Here is a 24366-nt window from a genome sequence, read left to right on the forward strand (position 1 = left end):
CTGTGCAACAGGCAGGACAGGTAGAAACCGACAGAAACAAATAGATGTTGCTTCAAAGCCGAAAGCATAGCAGGGGCCCCCACTTATTTTAATGCTGAGCATAAATTTATAGCGAAGAGCAAAAATTACAAGTGGATGGAATAGGAAATTATAGCCGCCAAAAATAGTGATAATGTGGTGACAAAAAGATCAGCAGAACAGCAGGTGGTGAAGCTGCTGATATCGGATTGCCAGTCATGTGCTGTGAATCCAAGAAGGCAGAGGAGTTCTGGTCAGAAATAAGGAGGTTTTGATCTCTCCAGTCCACTGCTGGGGGGCTTAAAACAGGGGGCCCTGACCCCCCGGCCTGCTTCTCAGTGATGATCTGTCATGTCGGCTCTGTAAGTTACAGAATTCCAGTGCCAGTACCAGTACGAGTGTTGTTTGAAATGTGAACTGGATTTAGAAGATTTGGGACTGGTTTGTTCTGTCTTGCTGTTAAGCAGGCCAGCACAACGCCGCACAAACAAGCCCACGCACTTACCAGCGGTGATTAACAATCACAAAAAAATGACGAATAATTTAATGAAAAGCGCTAAACCTTTATTGATAAAATCTTGAATTACGTTTGCGTTTTTAAAACAAAAAGCGTATATCTGAGTTCAGTAGTAAACAGACTGGTGGATGTGACTGCGATAGTTACCTCTGATTTTCTTCACTGTTTGAGAGACTTTCGTTTGCACTACAGGCACAACATATTTTCTTAAGAACACTTTACTTATAAAACACTTTAAAAACAGCCTTCGTTGACCAAAAGTGCTGTACATAGTAAATAACATAAACGAACAGGCACACATATAAACAGACAATCCAGTCATGAATACTTTTTACGTGTCCCCAAAGACTAGCGAATAAAAATAGGCTTGGAAGTGGCCCTGATTTGGGTGGAGAGAGGCTGGTCCTGCTGAGGATCAGCAGGCGAAAGCTGCTGGGCGGCAGACAGAGTGGCTCTGCCGTATAGCAAGGCGCTAACCCATTTAGGGGCTTTGGAAACAATCAATAAGACCTTAAATTGGATTCTCCGTCATATTGGAAGCTGATGCAGAGGGTAAGACTGCTCGCTCTTTGCTGCCCCTGCATTATAAAACCTGTCATTCAACTTTCAGCCTAAAGGTAACTAAATGTCATCTTCACGGTGGTTATATCTCAGAGAGGTTATAAGAATCCAGGTCTGGTCAATGGTGGCCAGCTGCCTATAGGACCTATCTGATCTGAATGATGACATCACACTTCCGACCATAGGATTCGAACCAGTAACCTTCCGGCCAAGGGCACAGAGTCTGAATCGGCTGATGCACACACACACCCACACAAGGCCAAGCTACCACACAGCCACACAGAAACACCCAATACCAACTCTATGCCATAGAACACATGCCCTTGCAGTCAGTGAGTGACGGGACGTAGATCTCCCCCCCCCCCCCCACTCGGGTAAACAGCAGACAGAGCAGACAAGCCAAACCTCTGTCCGGGCTGGATAATTTTGGCACCAACACCCTGCGCCATGGAGACGGTTCTTTTGTAAGCCGACAATCCATTACACCACTGGGTCAAGCAGTGAGATTTACTGCCTCACCCCAAGTTCTCCTGGGGCGCCGGGCACAGGTCCAGCTCCCGATGCAGGAGTATGACTTAGGCCAAGGGGTAACTGAGTGCGCTTAGATGCTCTTCAGCGATGGTCTGAGCAGAGCTCACTATGTGTGGGCTTTTGTAAGGAAACGTTGCGAGAGCATTGAGAGGCTTTGAGAAAGGTGCCTACCAAGAAGCTTCGGCTCACGCCGTTTTGCTCCCTCCGCTCAAACACATCTGAGATCGCCAATACTCACTGGACTTGACATAGAAAGACAAAATCGCTATGAAGAAAGTGAGTTACCCATAATTCTTCTCTACATTATGAGCGGCTCTCGGTGTATAATGCTAAGTAATGTAGCATAGAGGTCAACCCCAGAAAGGGTTAAGGTTTGTTTTTAGCTGCCATGGCATATTCTGTCAGTTGCAAGCACTGGAACTCTTCTGTTCTGTCAAATTGTCAGGTACAGTGAGGCTCACTGCCAGGCACAGATGTCTGAAGTGCAGGCTTGAGTTGTCTGCGTCAGCTATCCAGGATGACCTCCGAATCTTTTTAGAAAATACAGGAATATATGTTATCTGAAGTGGATATAAAACTTAGGGAGAAAAGAAACCGCATGCCGAGGGGATGCCCATGCATGCCTGGGAATACAAGCGATTAGCACTGCAGGCATGGGGGGCGGTGCAGTCGTGCCAGGGAGGTGCAGCAGGCTGGGGGGGGGGGGGCAGTGACGTCTCTGGCTTCCTGCCGGCCGAGCATGACTGTGCTGTGTCAACTGCACTATGCACCTTGCCTACATCAAAAGGCCACCGTTTGGCAAATGAATTCATGTGATGAACTGGTGCACAATAGCAGCCTTTTTAATCTCTGACACTGACATGCAGGGGTACAGTAAGAGGAGGGGAATTAGGGGAATTCCTGAGTGACAGGGGTCCTACAAATTCGGATTGGTAATTGGATTGGCCTGTTCTTGGGGTCCAATATGATATCATTGTTCATGGGGGCAAAAAATCTTTAGCTGCAGACTGACACGATTCCTCTCCGGAGATGCCTTTGATCTGGAGCAGTCTAACCTAAGTTGCTTTAGACCTGCCTCACTTGAGCTCGCTTCAATGGAGGCTTGGGGGGGGGGGGGGGAATTAAGGGCAGCTGATTGTGTGAAAGGTCCCTCACGTGGCGTGACAAAGTGCCTAGAAATTGCTGACTGAGCTGCCTGGGTTGATCACACTAATCGTTCTTTAAAGCGGTGATAGCGAAATGTTCAGCTTCCCAAATGCCTTTTCACCCATTGACCTCCTCGTCCAGACTCCAGAAGAGAACGATCGACGTAAGGAATTATCTTCCCAACCAATACTGAAATAAAGCAACAAGATGGAACACAGGTAGGGCCGGTCCATAATTTGTTTTCATGAAAATGTAAGTGTAAAATTCCAGGAGACTGAGCCAAATGAACATCTCAGGACAACTGGCTAAGAGTGTAGATAAAAGGTCTTACCTCTGACAGGGGCACTTCCAGGGAACATGAAGTAACCAGGGTGCTAAAGTTCATCGACACTGCGGACACACGTTTGGCCCAGTTGCCTGAACTGACCTTCTGTCCAGCATCTCGTAGTGGCTGGGGGGGGGGGGGGGGGGGGGGGGGGGGGTGGGGGGGGGTGAGCCCAAAAATGCAGGAATGAAGAAATCTGGTTAACTTCTCAGGTTATATGAAAGCTGCCCGCTCACCTGTCAATCCAAAGATAAGGTCAGAACTGTTCAGTAAATCCCTTTCGTTGATGCAAGATGAAGTGGTTGCAGCGATTAGCGCGTCGCTGGTTCCTCACCTGACGTTCCTCACCTGACGTTCCTCCCGGAATCTCTTGCTGTTATCGGCACTGTGGCCCCTCTCCCCTCCTGCCTCGTGGTTCAGTTGCATCCCTTAGCTGCGTGCGAAGTTTGCATGTTCTTCCCAGGTCCCGGTGTGTTTCAACCCATACTCAAAATTTATAGTTAGGTTCACTGGTGTCTCCAAATTTCCCTTAGTGTGTGAGCATGTGTCCTGTGTCGGACTGGCTTCCCTTCTCAGACGTCATACCCTCCTCTAACCCGGTGTTTCCTGGTTAGTAATGGAGAATGGGTGGGTTGGTGGATTTCTTGTCACTCTGGCTGACAATTTATCATCACTCTTCTCAGTTTTTATAAGTGCAGTACATGGATCTATTAGGCATATTCTACAAAGTGAATTACAGCCCAGCATGCATGTCGAGTCTAGTTCAGCATTAATACCAATATTAATACATAACCCCTGTCATCGAAGGAAGCTTCAAGACTTACTACCCTGAGTAGAACATAATTAGCATTGATTCTCAGTTCATTGCTTACCCTTGCTCAATCGTGTAATTAAGTTTTATGAGATGTCAGAGGCACTATTTTTGCCACCGAAAGACCCCGTAGCTCTCGCTACTGGCCTCAGCCACCATCTGGCTAAAGAAAGGCCACTGGCATTGCGCAAAATGACCTAGGAGACAAGAACATCGAGACTCTACCCTTTGACAACTGCTCCTAGAATGAAAATAGGCCCTACAAGCCATGCTCAGCACTCGAAACGATGTTACTCTCGCTGCCTTCCCGAGGAGCCGTGTCTGCCAGTGCTAGAGCAGAATATCTGAAAGACCACTTCAGGGGGCCATTTTAATAACCGTCCTTGGCGATGACGACGTCACAAACTGCCCTGTGCCGGCACACGATCGTAGACTGGACTGTCATCGAGAAACACAGCACAATTCCCACAAGCTTCTGAACCTATCTAAATTAACTTTAGTCTTTGGTTTCTAAACCTGCTTTGGTGGTGCAGGGCAAATTTCCATGACTAGAGTGATTTTGTGGCCAAATACACAAATCAATAAAACCCCAAGGGTAATGTTTTATTTTAGTGACATTAATGTGTATCTTTTACTCCTGGACTGGGAACCAGGCCATTTACAGAACTTCCCTGCACTTTGGAATTGGTTATTCAGCACAATAAACTGCCTGATCAAATGCTGCAAGATATTAGTGAAGTCAGACACATCTATGAATCTACAAATGCAAGCTAAATGTAAAATAGGCGATTTTAATGCTACCAAACCCACAAAACTACTAGAACAGGATACCTTGACCTCTGTGTTGCTTTGGTAGATAACATATAAGCCAGATGTGAGCCACATGAGCTGCTGATCCTGATTGGTCAGTGGATTACTTTCATGATATTAGATGAGCACGAGTGCAACAAAGGTGCAGCACTGAGTGAAAAGCTATTATTACTATCATTATTCCTGACACTCTCTAGGGCTCCCAAACATTGGTATCTGGCACCATGTAAGACTGAGCTGCCACCACATTCTTGCCTTCTACCAGGCTGTGGAAGAAACCTTCATGACTTCTCCAGGAGAGAAGGATAAAAACCCAATGTGAAGACTCAAGAAAACACGTCCACCACCAACTGACAGGAGGTGATTTTGTCCCTAAACAGTTTCTTAATCATCTACTGCCCCCTGCTGACAATTACAAAAAAAAAAAAAAAAAACAGTCTAGACACATGGAGCTGTGGAAACCGACGAAATCCATGGAATGAAACAGGTGTACAGCTCTGCCATGGCAGGGGCAACCGGTTGCAGGGGCAATCCCGCTGCAGGGGCAATCCCGCTGCATGGGCAATCCCGCTGCATGGGCAATCCCGCTGCAGGGGCAATCCCGCTGCAGGGGCAATCCCGCTGCAGGGGCAATCCCGCTGCAGGGGCAATCCCGCTGCAGGGGCAATCCGGCTGCAGGGGCAATCCGCTGAAGTGTCACCTGCCATTCAAAGGACTCCACCAGCAACAATACCATCACAAGTTTATTATGCGACTTTTTACAATAAAAAAAAACAAAGAAATACAAATGGAAAGAGAAACAAATGCGGTAATAAACAAGTTATATGAGGCACATAGAAAACAAAAAAATGGATGTGAGTAGATTCACACAAGCAGATTTTTGGGGGCTGTCATTCCTTATTGGGGGGGGGGGGGGTGGGGCATCACATGTACTGGTCAGAGTGGCTCCCCCAGAGGTGTCTAACATACAATAGAAAAAAAACAAAAAGCATTTTAGCAGGGCCAATATATGCAAAAAAAAATAAAATAAAACTAAATGTAATGTTAAATGAATATCTTTATAGATTACTGTCCATGGCTAGATAATTTAAATTACAATATGTGGAATAGGATTAACCGTGACAACGGGGGAGGGGGGGTAGGAACAAACAAACATTCTTCTTACTAAAAAGAAAGACAAAAAAAAAGCCAGAGGTGGAGTTTCAGCCTGTAGGTGTCTGCATGAGGTCTGAGTCCTGGTAGCTGCTCAGGCTGCTCTGCTCAGGTACATCTGACCATCAGAAGCATTCTGAGGCCAGTTCATGGCGTCTAGTTCAATAACATTAAACATGGGGGGGGTTTTCTTTTTTTAAATAACGGAAGAACACATTATACTTTCGGATGTTTAAACGACCAACCACCAACACACGATTGTACAACAGGGGACCGTTTGCTTGTAACATGGTGGGAGACATCGGTTTGAAATTAGGGAAGATTAAACCTAAAAGATGATTAAAATGGCTTCAGCCCGGCTGTGATGGCAGGTTTCATGCGGGGGGGGGGGGGGGGGGGGGGGGGGTAATAGGGGGTGGGGGGGGCCACAGACAGCAGCGTTCCGGCCCTCTCCTCATGCAGAGAGCCGTGTCGTTGGTGGACAGATGCGCTGAGGTCCAGGCTGGTACGTTGGCACCAGTACGTCAAAGCATGGGGGCCCTCAAATCGTGGGGGCCCTCAAATCGTGGGGCCCTCAAATCGTGGGGCCCTCAAAGACTTTAAAATATCTTCCCCTTCTTTTTGTTTTTTTCCAAGGTCCTAAATGAAAAAGAGAAAACAAAAAAGACGCTTAATAATGAGGTAAAACAACTAATGGTGCCGCCCTCCTCACGCGCAGCTGCGTTCCTGCGTTGGTGCTGCGTTGGCGCTAAAACCCCATGCAATGCCTCACCCCGAACACAAGCGCGGTCACGCTTCCTCCGATTTGAGGTCCTCGACACGACAGATCAATCGGCTTGGCGCAGAGAGCAGAAAGCGGACAGATTAAAAGCCCGGGTTCATCTGGGGGTGAAGGCTTCCTGGAAGGCGACAGTGGGGCACAGCGTGGCTGTGCAGAGCAGCTCTGCTCTGAGGTGTGATGACTCACTTCCTCCCGCAGACGGGTCTGCCGGAGAGGGACCCTACTGCACCTGTCTGCTATCAACCGTTATCGGACTCTCTCACCCCAACACTGAACTCTAACCGCTGATTGAACTGATTCTCACTGTTAGTTCACCCCTGGGGCTGGTGTGTGGCTATGTGGGTTTGGACCCTGTGCCTGTGATTGGAAGGGTCATTGGGTCAAATCTGGGGGTCGGCACAGCGATGTCACCATTCAGCGCTTCAGCAAGGTCCAGCCGCCCAGGGACTGGCGGTCTCTGCTTTCTCAGGGACGTGCGTCACCTCGGCCATGCGGCCCCAGCCCTAACCCTACCTGGAGGCGTCGAGCTTCTGCTGCTCCAGCACCCGCTGCTGTGCCTCCCAGTTGGTCTTCTCCTCCTCGTACTGCCGCCGCTTCTCCTCCAGCTCCTTATGCTGAGCCTCCAGGTTCTTCTTCATGTGGCTCGTGACGTCTCTGCAGCTGCAGTTCCCAGCGACACAGACAGGGGTCAGCGATGCCCTCGCTGGCGGCTGCCCAGAAGGCATTAACTCAACGGTAGGTCAGCTGACACACGGACAACTGAATCACAGGACTTATTTAAGCTACAGGGCAGAAAAATCTAGAAACAAGTCAGGCAAACAAAAAGATCTTGCAATCCACGGGCTGCATGATAAATGAGGATTACGTGAGGGACGCTGATCACAGTACCTCTGCCTCAGAGTCTTTCAGCTTCTGAATTTTCTCCTTGACCTTCATCTCAAACACCTGCTCCATCTCCATCTCCATCTTCTTCATCTTGGCCACATGTTCCCTCCTCTCCTCTTCCATCTGTGCCAATGGGCTCCTGCAGTGGCCACACACACGTGCACACACACGCACACACACGTGCACGCACACACACACACACACGCACCATGCACCCCACAGAAGAGTGTGCACACGGGCGTGAAAAGGCAAAGCACATGAGAAAATCCCAGTAAGCCTCACCTCTCCCCCCAATCTCTCCCACTCCCCAAAGCCCAGCAGAAGGACACGATTCATTTCTGCAAGCAAATGTCTCTGCCACACCATCAGGGGGCGCTGAGATGCTGCTCTGGCAGAAACCCCAGCCACAGAGAGAGAAAAGCGGAGGGCAAATGTGAATGAAGCCTGCTTCCAAAGCTAGAGACGGGCGTGGAACGGTGCTATCCACTGGTGCAAGCAAGCCAAGCTCTTGAATACTGTAAATATCCAGCCCGCCATTGAGGCTGGAACAGCCAATCACAGCAGCCCGAGAAAACTGCCAATCAAGACCACACGCCGGACAAGAACCCCCCATCTGCAGAGAGATCGCCATCTGGACGTGCCGCCCAGCAAGCTGTGAGGGAAGCCGTTTCTGAAACCTGCGCTTAGGAGCACGCCCAGATGGAGGCATGCCTGGCAACCGCCACCCCCCTACCAGGCCACAGGGGGGCACTGGTGTGCAAATCAGATCTTAAAGCAGGTTCTGAAGAAACAAAAAGGTCACTTACATGCCTTCAACTGTATCAAGTCTAAAAGAACAACAGAGACACACACACAAACACACACACACAGACAGACACGTTTAGCATGCTGAATTACATCATGCATCACAAAGCAACCGCGGTGGTTAAGGCGTGCGACAGGCAGTGTGGGCAGACCTCCTGGTGCTTGGAAGGTGAATACAGAGCAGGTTAATGACAATAAAAGGGGCTGGGGCGACCCCAGGGGCATGGGGCTGGCCAGGAGGCTCGAGCTCTGTGTGCCGCGGGATTGGCAGTGCCCAGGCTGCGGTGGTTTGGCTGGTGTCCTGCTTGGCGTCGAGGCGGCCATTAAGGAGCCGGGCCCCGATTTAGCATCTCGCTGATTCAGTGGCGAATTAGTAGTGGATATGCTGCCTTCTGCCCATTTACAGTGTGTTGCCGTGATTTCTGCCTTGCCCAGTGAATCTGTGACCTCTGACCTCTGACTCTTAAGGGAGCAGCGAGATCAGGCCAGCAGTGTGAGGCTCTCAGAGATCTTCAGGAATTTTCACCATCCATACTAATTAAGGCACGGCCCGAGTTCCGGAACACCACGGGGAGTAGGGGACACTGCCACAAGAGGGCGCCTCTGTCCCCTGCCCCCACAGGCGAGATGGCTGGCAGCGTGCTGGACTCACTTGGTCAGCTGACCCTTGCTCTTGTTATTGTCCACGCCGTTGTAGGTGACGGCCGCCAGCTTGCGGCTCCTGTAGTTCTCGTAGTGGACGTTGTTGGTCACGTCTTTCAGGTCCTGCATGTGGGTCCTGGGGACGAGTGAGAGTGTTACAGAGCGGGGGTTCTGGATGGCGGCGCGGGTCCTTTTATAGGCGCAAGGAGGGTGGCGGTGACCAAACCTGATTAGCATGTTCCGGAGGATCGTGAAATCGCAGTGCTCACTGTTCTCCACTGGGGGGGCAGAAGACAAGAACAAGAGTTAAGGTGAAGAAACTGATGAGCTGTGTGAGGGACACCAACTCATCATCCATCGCTACCCCACCCAGGGAAAAGCTGTCCGATTCCCAGTTTCATGCTGCACTTCCAGAGATACCTGCAGTACCAGAAACATCCACCAGGGGGCCACTACCATCAACCAAGCCAGTTTCCTAGTTGTTTTACAAATATTAACCACCTGAATGAGGGACATGCCCTCACCCTTATATATTTTCATAATTACTAGGCATCAGTAGATATGACATCTAAACAACGATCAGGCTTCCTCACTGTTATGTCAACATCCACCTGAGACCCAGGTTTTTAGCGGAGTCCAATTTCAGCTCAAACTTGAAACGGCAGTTGAAAGTCACACTGGGAGAACAGGTGAGCAGGCAGCCATGCTAACAAGGTGGGCAACAGTGTGGGAATCCACAGTGATTCGTGTCACTTCCCAAAGCCTGACGGCAGTTGGGGGTTCACTGGGCAGTAGGACAAAAGGTCAAATTCCTGAAGCCTCGAAGTCTTTCCCACAGTCCCTGCAAGCCTGCTGCCGGAAATCGCATTTATGGAACCGAGTTCCCAACTCCGACATGTTGGAACAGGCGTCAGTCACTGACCTGACCTGGCGCCCGACGACGTCACAGCCCACGGTATGATCTGCTGTTACTAGCACCAGTCATTTTACAAGCCAAACCTCACGCCATCCTCAGTAGCTGGAGGTGTTAGTGACACGTTAACGGAACACCGATGCATTTCCATCCCCGGAGGGAGAGAGACGTCCTCGCTCTCCTCGACAGGCGGAGGCGTTGCGTCCCAATTCGCGGGCCTGACGCCGCTTCTCGTCTCTGCCGTTCCCCGAATTCGCCCGTGCCAGGAAGACACTTGTTTTTAACTTGCCGAAAGAATTTTCCGATGTCATAAAGAGTAAACAAGCCCAAATAGCCTGCCCCCCCCCCCCCTCCAAGAAAAAGAAAAGAGAGAAAAACACATCGGAGACTCCTGTGGTGAAGGATACCGTCACACCGATGCGCCCCATGCTTTCTGGCCCCACCTTCGACCCCCTCATCCCTTCACTTCCTGGCCCCACCATTACGGTCTGGCGCATGTCCACTAGGGGGCGCAGCCCAGTAGACCATGATGGAAGCCATCTGACATGCACCCTTGCTGGCTCTCACTGGGAACTGCAGCAGGCGTACCCAAGCTCACAAAGGCCCCACTGCAGTCCTGGCAGGACGCAGCCGCCTTCACTGGTCACTAGTGGCTAAATCTAACTAACAAAAGGGTAAAAGGGTGAGGTCTAAGAGCGGAGGGGGGGTAGGGAGACCAATGATCACTGGCACGATAAGAGATCCCCGTTGAGGATGTCCCCTCACCTTCTGCCACGCCCCAGGGGTACTGCCTCCCTCGGACGCGCTTCCCGTTGACCTCGATGATGGTGTTGCTACCGACGACGGCCAGAGGGAGGCGATCCTGTGGGGAGATGCAGGCATCATGCGTCTGGGGGGGAATGGTGGGCGGCCTGCGTGCAGATCTGTGTGTGTGCGCGCATGTGAGAAATCATTGTACTGCAGGGTAATGCCCGACGATGCCAATCCCACCCGCTGGCATTGCCGCCTTCAGTAAACGCACAGCGACACGGGCTGTGAAAGTTGCACTTGTCTAGTGCTGAGTGACATCACCTCCTCGGGCAGGCGGGGAACATGTGCGGATCCCCAGGCTGGTCCTCTGGGGACCCGTCTCAACGGGCCGGGCCAGACACTCAGACACTCTTTGACAGAAATGCCTGCACTGTGCTCGCAGAAAGGGTCCGTGAACAACGAGTCAACAAGGGGCCGGCACGTTGGGAACGATCAGCCAATCAGAGCTTCGCTGTGACTCCGCCTCCTGACCGGACCCGTTCTGCTAAACGTAGAGGCGGGGGAAAAAACAGGGCTGGGAGACGCCAAGCGCTGAATCCGCCCCACTGGTGTTATTTTACGAGACGCACCAGTCCGCTGATGTCACTCCAGAGGAGTCGCAAACGGTTGAGGCTTGTGCCTCAACCCAACACAAGAAGATCCTATGACACCACTACGGGAGGCATATCGATACACGCGAACACGTACGGCGGGGACCTGGTGGGAGCGATACAGAGGAACTGAAATCAGATCCTGCCGTGTGCTGCTGCATGAGCTGAGCTGCGGCAGACAGCAAACATTCTTTGGTGGAGGAGAAGCTGCCCCCAAAGCCCGTTTCCAGTATGACAGCCGCTGGGCTTGATCAGGGACGGGGAGTCAAAACGGTCAGCAGCAGGAGTGGAAGGATGCAAGCTCTCCTCATGTTCAGACCAGACTAAGCGATCCCACGTCAGGGCGCCTGCATGCCTGTATTACATCTGCCTCTGTACCTTGATCTTCTTCACCAGCTTGTTCTCCTCCTCGTCGTCCGTCTCTGGGAACTCGTAGATTTTAATTTTGTGTTCCTGGATTTCACGCATGATCTGCCGGAGGAGAGAGAGACACACGTGACTTGGCGACGCACTTTGGGTGGGGCGACGGGGGACAGCAGTGGAAAACGGACAAATTACTCTGACTCACATGAATCTCGAGAGAACGGCAGGGAAGGCCGGACGGCCTCTGGCTTGAGTGACCGCTATGGAGCCAGCAGCCGCCCTGCCACATCCCCCTCACAGTCAGTCTATTTCTAAACCTGCCCAGTACATCTGCATAAACGTCTCTGGCCAACGTCTGCTTTTGGAGACGTCGCAGCTGGAAAGTGGTCTGGAAGCTTTCTAGCCGTTTATAAGTCATGGGGTCCCAGTAATTTACAGTTCAAATATTTACATGCAAGTGTGAAAAGGAGAGACACACACACACACACACACACACACACACACACACACACACAGACCTGCTTCTTGAACTGCTGACACTCCCTCAGGAGTCAGTGTGTCCGCCTTGGCGATGAGGGGAATGATGTTCACCTTTTCATGTAACCGCTTCATGAACTCAATGTCCAGTGGCTTGAGTCTAGAAGGAGAAGGTGGCGGCGTGTTTGTGTGAGAAATGAGAGCAGCACAGAGGCATCCGGCAGAAACACACACAGGTACACAGCACCTGCCTCTCCCTCAGAATGACCCTGTCTGAATGCCCCTGAAAGCAGGCGGCTCTTTCCCCTGATTGGACGCTACAAAGGAGGTTTGGTGTGAATTAATCACCACTGCACGAGTGGGGGGAAGCAAAAAAAAGAAGAGGAGGAGGAGGGGAAAGAGGAAGAGGGGTGGGGGGGTCTCTGTACCGCCTCTCCTCAGGCCGGCTGTAGCGGCCCGGTTCTGGAACGAGGGGGTCTCTGGGAAAAGGGTGATGGGGGCAGGGAACTGGCCTGGCAGAAAACAAAGGAAGGGGCACCAAACGTCAGTCTGGCCGATGTGATTTTGTAAAGAAAACCATAACGGAGACTTAAGGTTTAAGCCGATGTTCCTCAGCAGTGAAGGCTGGGCCAAGTGGGGCCACACAGTGACAGCTACGGGACGTTAGCTCCCAGCAGCCAGAGTGTCTCTGCTCAACAGCACGCAGAGAACAGCTCACACAACACAGCGCTTGCCCCCTCCGACCCCCCCAGGCCAAAAAAGGGGGGGGCTGGCATCACACAGCTGTCGTTGTGTGGCCAACAGAGCGGCCCGCTGTTAGGAGCAGCTGGGGGTGCGATTGTGCACGATGCGAGATGCAGACCCAGGCCAGCGCTGACAGGGACTCGGAGCCTGTGGCCAATATGCTGCATGAGGGGGAGGGGGGGCAGATTACACTACCGCTTCCCACTAAGCGGCCAACGGGGACTGCCCCCTCAGCGGAGCCCTGCCCCCTTTCAGTGCTGGTGACAGGCACAGGCTGTTCGGACCAACAATGGGTTTTAGGAGGGCAAAGCTTGCTGGTAAATGTAGTCTTCAATAACCACAACCTGCCGGCCATACTGTCGTCCGGCCGGTCATCTTCCCTCTCGTCATTAGCTGCAGCGAGGTGCCACGGCGAATCGCACTACTCACCCATGTCCTGAGGGGGGCGATGAAGTACAGGCAGCAGTGCACCCTGCTGTCAGGCATCTGACGCCGGTTGACGCGGGACTCGGCGTTGAGGTAATCCTCAAACTTGCTGTCGATGTGGTCGATGACGGGCTGCCAGCTGGAATGGGTGCAGGTGAGAGTGAGCCGAGCAGGATTTAGTGGCCATGCAGTTCGGACATGATCGGCACGTGCCGGGAAGCCAGACAGCGACTGAGAGAGAGGGTCAAAGTTACCAGTTGCTGTTGTCCACTGCATCACCGAATCCTGGGGTGTCGACTATTGTAAGGAGAAGCTGGACCCCCCCTTCCTTTATTAGCACCTTGGATTGTTCCACCTGAGAAAAGATGCAAACAGAAATAATTAAGCGCCACTGGACAGGCTTGTGTATCCTGGGTAACACAAGTTACAGCAGAGAGGGCAGGCGGAGACCGAGAATGAGGATTTTCTAACACCATCTTGAAGCTGGTCCAGTCAAACCCCAGAGGATAGAGTGACGAGAAACCGCGTGGTCTCTCCACTCAGCGTGGTCTCTCCACTCAGCGTGGTCTCATCTACCACTTACCCTTCTCTGTGGGCCATATCAAACAGTCGTGGGCTCTGGGTTAAAGTGTTACGCTGATCAACAAATCCGTTTAAGTGCGCGCTGCGTGTGTTCATTATCTGGGCTCGTTCAAACACTCTCGCGGCTACAGAAAATAACCCTGTGCTGTTTCCAGGTCAGAACTGCCTCTCCAAATGGAACAAATGTACCCAGGAGACAGTATTTGGGACACCCCGGCCTGCCCCTCCACACCAAGCACAGCCCAGGCTGCGCGGGCGACAGACCATGGTGTTACGCTTTGCTTCTTCAGAAAAACGTCCTTCGAGGGGCTGGATGGAACAGTGTGTGCTCCTCCGGATCTGCTCGCTCCCTCCCTGCTGGGATTCTTCCTCGAACCCGTGACAGCCTGAGCCACTTACGATGCCATTAACAACGGGGGATATTGAGTTTAGTGGGAACGGGTCCCAGCTTGCAGAAACACACACCCCAAATCCCAACTCACTCTCTGCAGCCGAATACGACACCAAAACACTGAAAATAATTTAAGGAACTAGGACTAGAAAGGCTGTTACACACTAATCTGTTCACCTTTTAATTAACATCAGCACAGCAGAAATATTCCCCAATACAGACCAAGTGCTTTTTTTTTTTAACCCAAAAGTAACCCAAAGCCAAACCTGAAACCAGCGGCTAGACACTTAGTGTCAATGTCCCAATTACAGATGTATTTCAAAGCCAAAACACTGTATCGCTAACCATTATGCAGGCCAGACACTAGCACTCATACACACGCAAAAAAAACTCTAAATAGCTGAGCTTGCGGCTGAGAAAGCCACTCTCAGCAGATTAAATTCCAACCGTGAAACGCGTCCGAAATGTAATTTTCTGGCCGTAAATCAAGCGGGATGAAAAACAGTCCACAGGCCTGGAATGCAAACAGGTCTTTGTATGTTTTTTTCCCACTGGTCCTGCATGATGACACACGTTCCCCCAACACCCGGTTTTGCAGATGCCAGTTCACCTGTTTTTGTTTCTCCTTTCACTCCACACCTTCCACAGCTTTGCGGGATCCGTCAAAAATCCCACGGGATGCTGCCAAGATCCCCCCCCCCTGGGGGTCAGCACCTTGACAGACCGCCGGAAGCCTTAGGGCAAGCCCCTCCCACTACTCCTCCAGCTCCAATCACAGCACAGCTAAACAAAACGCTTTCCATGAAAACCAGGCGGCTTCAGTGGAGGAAGTGGACAGATTGTGAAAACACCATTGTCCCCTCACCCTACAATATAACCCGGGCCTGGGAAATAAGACAGACCTCCAATAACAGTGAAATGAACAGCTTTTCGGGGTCAGGATGGTTACACTTTGACAGCCATGATGAGTCAGGTTGAAGGTATGTCATTCCAGAGAAGAACCCACGCAGATTTCATCATGGATGGGCACATGGCCCGCCGCACTGTGCCAATAGAATCTCCACGGCAACCCTTTGGTTAAATCCATTTAAACCAGCAGCTTAATCATCGCGCTAAGCTGCCCACCACTGGCTACGCCCATGTAACGATTTTCACGCAGTCTGTTTATTCTATATCATATTCCTGCCTCTCACTTTGATTCCCAAAATAGCCAAGGCATTTACAATGCAATTTGTGGTTTTTTGACTTTAATCTCCCCAATACCACAAACTCTCCACATTCCTTGGGGGGGGGGGGGGGCTTTTCTTTAACTACTTATCAAGCTTGTTTGGAAACCATTCAAAGTTCAGAACGATTGCTCAGCTGATGGCAGTAAACACAACACCGGCTATGCATCACGAGTGCAGGTAATCCGCCTCCTAAACGGTGTTGGCTGACGTTAGGGGCGTGTCGCAGAAGGGGGAGAGTGTCAGCCGGCTTCCTCTGGGAGAGAAAGAGCAGAAACGACGGCTTTCTGGGATCTGACACGCAGACGTGTCGCTGCTTTCCCTGACAATAAGCTCCGCTCCCATCCACCTCTCCAGCGATGGACACGCTTTAGCACGGGGGCCATGTGGGTGTCTGCTCGCACCGCCTACTGTTCAAATAAACAGCCCCCAGAATCCGAATCACAACAAACCCTGCTTACTCCAACTGGGCCACTTTTACGGGGACGGTGAGTGGCGACACGAAGGCCGTGATGCTGCACCGTCGGGAAGGCAGTCGTGCTGCGAAACCAGAAATGCCGACGCGTCACGCGGCTGCCTGTCCCCTGCGGACCACGGGGCTGCAGCCAGGTGCCCAGAAAGACATTTTAAGGGAACAAAGAAGAGGAAATGGGTACAGAACAGATGGCCTGACCTCAACCCTGAAGCACCACTACGGAAAAGGAATATACACTGCAGGCTGCTCCATCCTTCCTGTTAGATCACTGCACCTACCTGACAACATGCACTGTTCTCATTTAAAGCTATACCATGTAGTTAGGTGGTCTGCACCCTAAAAAGGGGAAGCAAACCCATCAGTGACAGCAGGGTGCGGCTGAGGAGTTTGATCGCATCACGTCACGTCACTCCTTCCGCACATGCCTCTTGGTTGGCTCACCCTCAACCTCTTGCGCTTTGCATTATATGCAAAACTGCAGGGCAGAGAATAAGCGACAGAATTTGGTTTAGTTCAGGGTGAAACGTCTCTCTGTGAGCGATCAGTAAGGGCTGACACGCAATAATCCGTGCATTACGCGTTTTTAAATACTCAGCCTTCGGAGGTGAAAAAGTGCGCATTTAAAAGCACAGACTGCACAGCCTGCCGCGCATTAACCCACTTACACCACGGTCACAGCACATTACACTTTTATAGACATTATTTGCGAATTACGAGCCAAAAACAAATTTATTAGCAGAAATACTATTTGTGCTTGGGTGATATTACAGTATATTGTTTTTTTAAACCAGTATTTCAAAATACCAGATTTTTTTTTTTATATAGTCAAATTATTGCATACCGTGGAGTAATACCTGGATGGTAAGAAAAATAAAATACCACCCAAGTCATTTCCTTCATATATGACCCACGCCACCATCTTTGAATTGAAAATACTCCACGGTTACGACCATAAGCCAGTTGCTAGGTCAAAAGTTTCAGTTCGAAATACCATCTCGTTTGAACACGAGTGTAAACTATGCCTGAGCAAGTTCATCACGCCAGTAAACCATTTTGGTATTTAATCACTGACCACAGGCCCTGTCTAAGTGATTTGCAGCAATTTCTTTGCTTTTAGGAGTTTCCATTAAGTAACGATAGTCAGAACTAAAGATTACAACGGCGCCTACTGGGATTTCCCTGGTTGGCCAAAGCCAAGCGTCTTTCCATCGCTTTTGATGCCACTGCAAAGCGAAGATTGCTCTGCACGGAGCGTCATCGTCGAGCCTCCAGACAGGCCTGTAAGGGCTGATGGGACCGTCCCCAACACCTCGGACAGGAAGTCGCCTGATCAAGGGCTTTGTGTCCATGGTTACTAATTAAACCAGTTTTACACCACTGATTGCAGACAGAAGCCAGGAAGCCATCAACCATGGAAAATGAGAGAACACGTACACCACCGAGGCTCTCATCAGGCAGGGGGAGGTCAGGCAGTGCAGCACAAAACCTTCAAAGCTATTACTCCCCCCGGACGGCCAAACCAACTGCTGGCACGGGGCAGGAAATCAATCACATCCTAAAGCATCTGTTGTTTGCACTCAGCAGCCAGGGGCCACGACATAGTTAGACAGGCGCAAACACAGAAAAACCTCCCCATGAGCCAGGGCAGAATTAGACTGGGTGCTGGTATCACTATCATATGCAGACTGGTCTGGCACCTCCAGACTACCCAGTCCATCTCTTTTCAATCACTAAATAAACAGGCCACAGAGTTACGGGGTTCACTGGTGGATCGTACCATCAGGCACACAAAGGGGGGGGGGGCTTCTTCAGCCCTAGACCAGGAGTCACAGAATGCAGTCAGCTGTACCAATTCCTTCACTTGACTTCCTGCAAAGCTGTCTTACAACTGAAAGCATTTAAGAGGCAGAATCCTACCCCCCCCTCCCCCCCTCGCTGAATGCAGACTGCCAAGATGAAGTGCTGGGATCGGCAAACCAAACTCTATCCGTGCTTGCGTTTACGGCGTGGGAGCCAGTAGGAGCTACCAGGCACGCTGAAGCAACACTAACAGGGAAATGCAGCTTTTTATTCATAGAATCAACCCAGGCAAAAACAGCACAGGACTCTTAATGCTCGTTAGACATAAACCATGCCTCACGACCTGCAGATACAACATTTACAGTGGCTCAGCTTATGACATAGAGCAGAGCCCCACGGCATAAAAAAATGTAACCACCACCCCCAGTGGGGGCAACACAGCGATTATCTGAGGAAGTCAATCTTAGCTGAAATGAGTTTAAATGGTTGCAAAGAAAGAAAGTAATCTCGGCCAATCTTTTCAGAATTCCAGCAGGGAGTCTGTCGGGTCTGTTCTGTGGACATTTTGTACACCTTCCCTCTTTGACGTACGAGAGCAGTAACTGGTGGATGGGATCGCTGTGCCCTCTGTCCGATGCCTTTAGTTCAGAATCAGGCTGTAACCGCAGTAGTCTGGCATGCAGCTGTCTGATTACCATCAGAGTCCCAATTAAGAGTGATTGCGATGGGAAATTAAGAGATAATCTCAGCTCAGAGCAATTAGGTCTGCGAGACTGGTGCGTCTCCTCGGTCCGACGACGGACAGATATCTTTGCAGCTGTTTACGGAATCGCTCCGCTTCTGCTGGCAGAATCAAGCCGCTCTGGAGTTAATTATTCCTCGGGCTCAAAACGTCCAAGCTAACCATCGAGGACGGGAAATGGAGGCTTTTCGACAGGCACAGTGTTAACACCGCTCCTTAGCAGCCAGAGTTTGGAAATCTTATCACGATTCCCAGCAAATTACTGCCACACTCAAAACCTGAAATGGTCACATCAGTCGATTCCAGGATCCTGTAGCCTATAGTTTCACTTAGTGGGTAAGATAAACAAAGTCATGGCTGGCTGTAGGTATGGAGACATAGGATGGGGGGGGGAGATAGATAATCTGCCCCGCCTACCATTAACTACATATGATTGGCACAAGACCGTTACTATGGAGAAGAAAGAAGCAGTAATACTGAGCAAACTGGGTCTGGGTCTAGAACACACACAATACTGTCAACAGAACTACTTCATCAATACTATTATAAAGGCAAGTTGTAGATTATGGGTAAGTCTACAGAGAGAAAGTGGCACAGACACACAGAATGAGCCACCAAAGACACTTGTACACCCCCACACAAAAAAAGAAGGTTAAGACCAACATCAGGCATAACATGGACTCTGAAAAGAGACCATGGACAGACCTGGGCTATCAAAAAGCTATTTATGTTCTGACTGTAATTCAGACAGACACTAAATGGGAGAAACTCGAGGGAGAAATCTACTGCCAAATGGTAAATTCAATTCTGTGTTACTCCAAAATAACTGTCACATTGCCTGGAAAGACATTCATTTATTTTTTTAATTCACCTGTACTGTCTTCTTGATTCTGTGGGAAGGGCCAGGATACTCCGCAGAATACAGGTCTGTCAGGAACAAGGAGTTGATCAACGTTGACTTCCCCAGACCAGACTCCCCTGTGAAGAGAAGATTGTACAAGAAAGAAAAAGTAGAATTTTACTGGAAGATTGTATACAACCTAGACAATTCAACTGATCTACAAACATCTCAATTTTAAGAATTTCTCAGATATCTCAAATTCTGTATGTCTGGACAAAAGCTAGGAGATGTGGACGGACAACTTCACATTTACAATCCCTGACACCAAGATGATAAAATCTATAGTCTTGTGTTTAATCATCAGTAGGTAACATTGTTTCCTCTCCCCAACACACAGGCGCACAATTTCATGTGAATGCATTACGTGCATGTTTCAACTATTTCTAAAAATAGTAACAAATCACCAGTGAAAGAAAAAGGTGATGTCACCCATGATGTGGCCTATGAGAGCAGAGGCTGTGTTAAAGCAACATGCATGCAAAGACATGAACACCTCAGACTGCAGACCCCAGTAATGATATATGAAACAACGATGAACAACTTGCAGTGGGTTTTCCCTTTAATGATCATAAAAGCAGTTTCTGGGACTGACAGATAAATGCACAGCTGCGAAGACAGGCATAATTCAGCTGGAATGCGTGAAATCTGGAATTGCATGTACTGTGTCATAATGACGATGCAGTCCATGAATAAGGCAGAACCAAAGGTGGAACCGTGTGGAACTACATCTTTATTGGACGGTTACAACTCACTGCTTTAAAATCTGACTAATTAGTCTGACTAACAAAACTAGGGTTTGAGAGCTAGAAATGTAAGAAGAAGAACATGGGGAGCCCAAAAGGCATCAAGTGAGAAGAAGCCCGGCACCGGAACCGGCTCTGTGGAGGTGGAAACGAGGCACAAGTAAATCCGAATTCTTACACCAAGGGCTGCCTCAATGAAACTCTGCCTTATAACATGCAACTCAACATATGGAGCTTATGCTATGGGGGTGGCTGAATGGGGGGGGGGGATGAAAGCCCTGTAGACCAGGAGCAGCTGGGGAGAGCAAGGCTGACAGCGGACTCCACTGTCGAGAGGCCCCACAAGCAGGGTGAACCGCAGTGTCACACAGGGTCCTGGGAAGCACTGGGAGATTTCCCACTGCTCGAAGAACAGAGTTCAGGAGGATTCTCTTACAGGAGGCGAGAACACGGATTTACACGCCTGGGTACAAGCACCGATAAAAGCAATAGGTAACAAAAGCGAACAGGGGGACGCCTAGAAGGATTAAAAAGAAATAGCATTATCTCAGCGGGGCGGTCGTTTCATCTCTATTCACCGAGAAAGGGCCAGTGTGTTTACATTTTCACACTATCCACCAGCCAGGAACTGCCACCCCAGCAACAGCATGTAGCTCCATGATAGTGCCGGTACTTAACACCACTAACACAAGCCTCTGTGCCGTACAGTGCAACTCAATCCGACTCATTACCGGTCAACCGAAGATGCCTGACACTGACTTATAGCACAAAACATCTGAGGAACAAATTCTGTAGCAAGTAAAGGACAGGCAAGGATTTGACACACTTGGGGTCCTTGTATCTTACTACACGTCTGTTCACCAAAGGTTGCCTCTCAGCATAGCTAAATACAATGAAGAATTATATGATATCAAATGACAACTGAACTGGCCAATGAAAAGTATTGCTGGTTGGGTTCAAATGTACCCAGAAGCAGCTGCTCTTTCAGCAAAGCCGGGTTCTGCCATCCGGCTGGGCCAGCGTCCGGCACACTTCCTTTAAAGGAAACCTGGGCAGCTGTGTAAACGACGGCACTCCCCTCTGCACGCAAACGCTGGCGGGGAGCGGGAAAGCCTGCTTTTATATACCATGTTTAAGACTTTCAGTTCGTCTGCTGGCGAGCGTGAACAATGATGCAGCGAGTTCTCCCGCTGTCCGTGGATGCATTGTAGAGGCTGGAAAAATGCGTTTCCCCTTCAATTTGTTCCACACATAATTCCAAAATCATCCCAAAAGAGAAAATGCTCCCCTGCACCAGGGGTTAGATCAGGACTTAAAAAAAGCTAAAAAATATTTCGGAAACTGAATTACCAGACACCAGCAGACAAGAAACTATTATTTCAGCACAGCTTCACAAGATTCCCTACAAGCCTCTCGACAAACAAACATCAAAAACAGATAAAATCCCCCAAAACTAAGGCGGAAACAGACAGCTTTACTCTTCACCTTACATTCTGAACAAAATTAAATCTGAAGAAACGTGTGACTAGGGGGAAGGAGGAGGGTGTATTTCACGATTCTACCAATCACCTGGCAGTGCTAATTACATGGTGTCTCCATGATTGCCACATAACAGCCCGTTTCCTCATGGAATATAGGGGGAAACTGAAGGGCGTATCCACCCTCGTTCTGATGTAACATTCCGGGCGTTGCCCTAATCATCGACTGTAGTGCTGGGCGGCGCACACTGGCTGAAGTGGGCATAAGGGGGTGGGAAGTGATGTCACGAGGTGTCAATGAGCGTTTCCTATGTGGGTCCCATGCACCGTGACTAGCTGTTTGGATGAGGGCAGCTGGGGACACTCAGATCTTCCTCAACTGCTTTGGCTGCTGATCTGGATGCGAGAAAGGAATTACAGGAAGCTTCCCACCCTTAGTCCCAAGGAGAAACACACACACACACACACACACACACACACACACACACACACACACACACACACACACACACACACACACACACACACACACACACACACAGACACACACACACACACAGACACACACACACATTCCAGTGCAAGCCTCCATCGGAGAAGGGGAAGCACATTTGTTTTAAATATGGTTTCACAGAATCCGGCCTTTAACCCGTCCTTAATGCATTTCAGAGGGCAGCCGGTCGAGGCCCGCGATGAAATTACACACTGCCAGACTCAAAAATGTGCATGTGCTGAAAAAGGGGCAAAGCGGCGTTTTTAGCCATTTCTGCCCAAACCTCAAAAGAGCAGTTTCTGCCACATGCCCGTATGAGGAATATACGATTACATAACCGTGCCGGGTCAAGGGTGATCTTTGAGGACGCACACAAAATAAGCACAAGATCGACAGCGTGATTCACTGAAAGACTCAGCAATGCGGTTCGAATTAAAGAAAAATAAACAAACTCACCGACAACCATGAGGGTGAATTCAAAGCCCCTCTTCACCGATTTTCTGTACACTTGGTTGGGGAGGTTTGCGAAACCCACATATCCCTCCAGGTTCTTCTGTTGCTGGAAGAGGAACATTAAACAACGACAATATATTATAAAACACTTGACTGCATACTGATCTCAGATCAGGTCAATTTAGCTGCTGGAGGACACCGACAATCAGAAGTGAAGAGGCAGCGCCCAGCTAAATCCAGAACCATGATTTTTCTACAAACGCGAGGGATTATACATCTAAATGCCTAACTAGGGCTGGGGCAGAGACAAAAGCAGTTTCAGAGAGGACAGATAGACGAGCTGGGTAACTTGTGACAGGCCTTAAGCACGACGTCGCCCATATAAGGCAGCAGACAGGACCGCCTATAATCCACGATTCCCTCAATTGTTCCAGCAGAGTTAAAACAAGGCTCCCAAATGCAAGGCGTCACGCTGGTTGATTACAGAGAAATATGACACGGGAGGTTAATGAGATACTTACAGCTACTTTGAAAAGCATTCACACATTGACGTTGAGTCCCGGGAGAGATGGTTGGGTCGTGAAAATGCCAGAGATGTTTGTAGTTCCCGAGGGTCGTCCCACAAGGACAGCGGGGGCATGGAAAGGAAGGAAAAAAACAAAGAAAAATAAATATTAGCTCAGTGGAATGATTAATACTTTATCTGAGTTTAGCTCTGGACAAACACATTCCAGCCAGAAGCGAAAGGCATAATTATACACAAACAGGGATACGAATAAAGAGTAAATCTTACTGAAATGTGCATGACATCGCTATAGCTGCCCACACCGACCAACCACCATTACGCTCAAACAATCATGGCTAATGAAAACGTCATAAAAAAAAAAAATTACTTCACATCAAATATATGAAGTAGTTTTAATTACTAGCCCCAACAGATTTCCACATTTGTTTATTGTACTGCTGAAGGATAAACTGGGTGGAGTTCCAACAGCCTCGGTGAGATATGACCTCAAGCCCAACCGGTGACACGCCCAGTATCTCGCATGCTGCACTGCTGCATCTAATTCAATCATCTGCCGTGTCAATCAGGAGACAAACTGACTGCTGTGTCTATATTCTGCAGTCAGTGCAGAAGCCCTCATGCTTCTCAATAAAAACAGGCAGGATGCTGTGAAGAACATGAGCAAAACAGACAGACAGACAGCGTACTGCTGATAAATACCATGATTGATTTCACTGATTGCATCTTTTCTTCTGCCATAAAAATTAAAGGGTACATTATCTTCATGGAGAATATAGACAATAAAGATATTTCAACAATATTCCAGCCTTTGACCCAATGCTGATATCACTCTCAAACAATGTGTCAAGGCATGAGAATATGCAATTCTTTAAAGAGGACTAAATTAACGAGTTCATGGACAATTTCACCAAATGCAAGCACATGTAATCGTTCAAGGAGAATGAAAGTGCAGGGGATATGAAGTTTCAACGTCAAGTGCACTGATGAGTAGGCCTGTCGCGATAAACGATAAATCAATTAATCGCACGATAATTAAAATGCGGTCGATGATTTTTCCGGCCACGATAATTTTCATTTGCATGCTTGTTTGTGTTCGTGTCTCTCTCTACCAAATGGGAATATCTGATCTTTTTAGCAAACCGGCTCATTTGGCTCAGCTCACCAAGAAGAGCCGGCTCTTTCGGCTCCTAAAAAACCCGCCGCTCTCTTCGTTTAACCTGATGCTGATTAGCGTGACCTGATTTGAGCTT

At 49.5% G+C, this 24366-nt stretch overlaps 1 protein-coding gene across 1 annotated transcript; it reads right to left on the minus strand.

Annotated features, from left to right (window-relative positions):
* Nucleotides 1-6274: 6274 nt before the first annotated feature.
* LOC125718894 (septin-7-like) lies at nt 6275-22844 on the minus strand. Its single transcript, XM_048993186.1, is given in 15 exon segments — nt 6275-6510; nt 7166-7293; nt 7295-7312; nt 7541-7676; nt 8994-9119; nt 9210-9261; nt 10662-10758; nt 11675-11767; nt 12178-12201; nt 12203-12296; nt 13310-13323; nt 13325-13445; nt 13561-13661; nt 19394-19500; nt 22594-22844. Coding segments are annotated over 15 exon segments (1269 nt in total). The 5' UTR covers nt 22712-22844; the 3' UTR covers nt 6275-6470.
* Between the last annotated feature and the right edge of the window lie 1522 nt (nt 22845-24366).

The sequence above is a fragment of the Brienomyrus brachyistius genome, chromosome 23 (genome assembly GCF_023856365.1).
Source record: "Brienomyrus brachyistius isolate T26 chromosome 23, BBRACH_0.4, whole genome shotgun sequence".
Taxonomy (NCBI): domain Eukaryota; kingdom Metazoa; phylum Chordata; class Actinopteri; order Osteoglossiformes; family Mormyridae; genus Brienomyrus; species Brienomyrus brachyistius.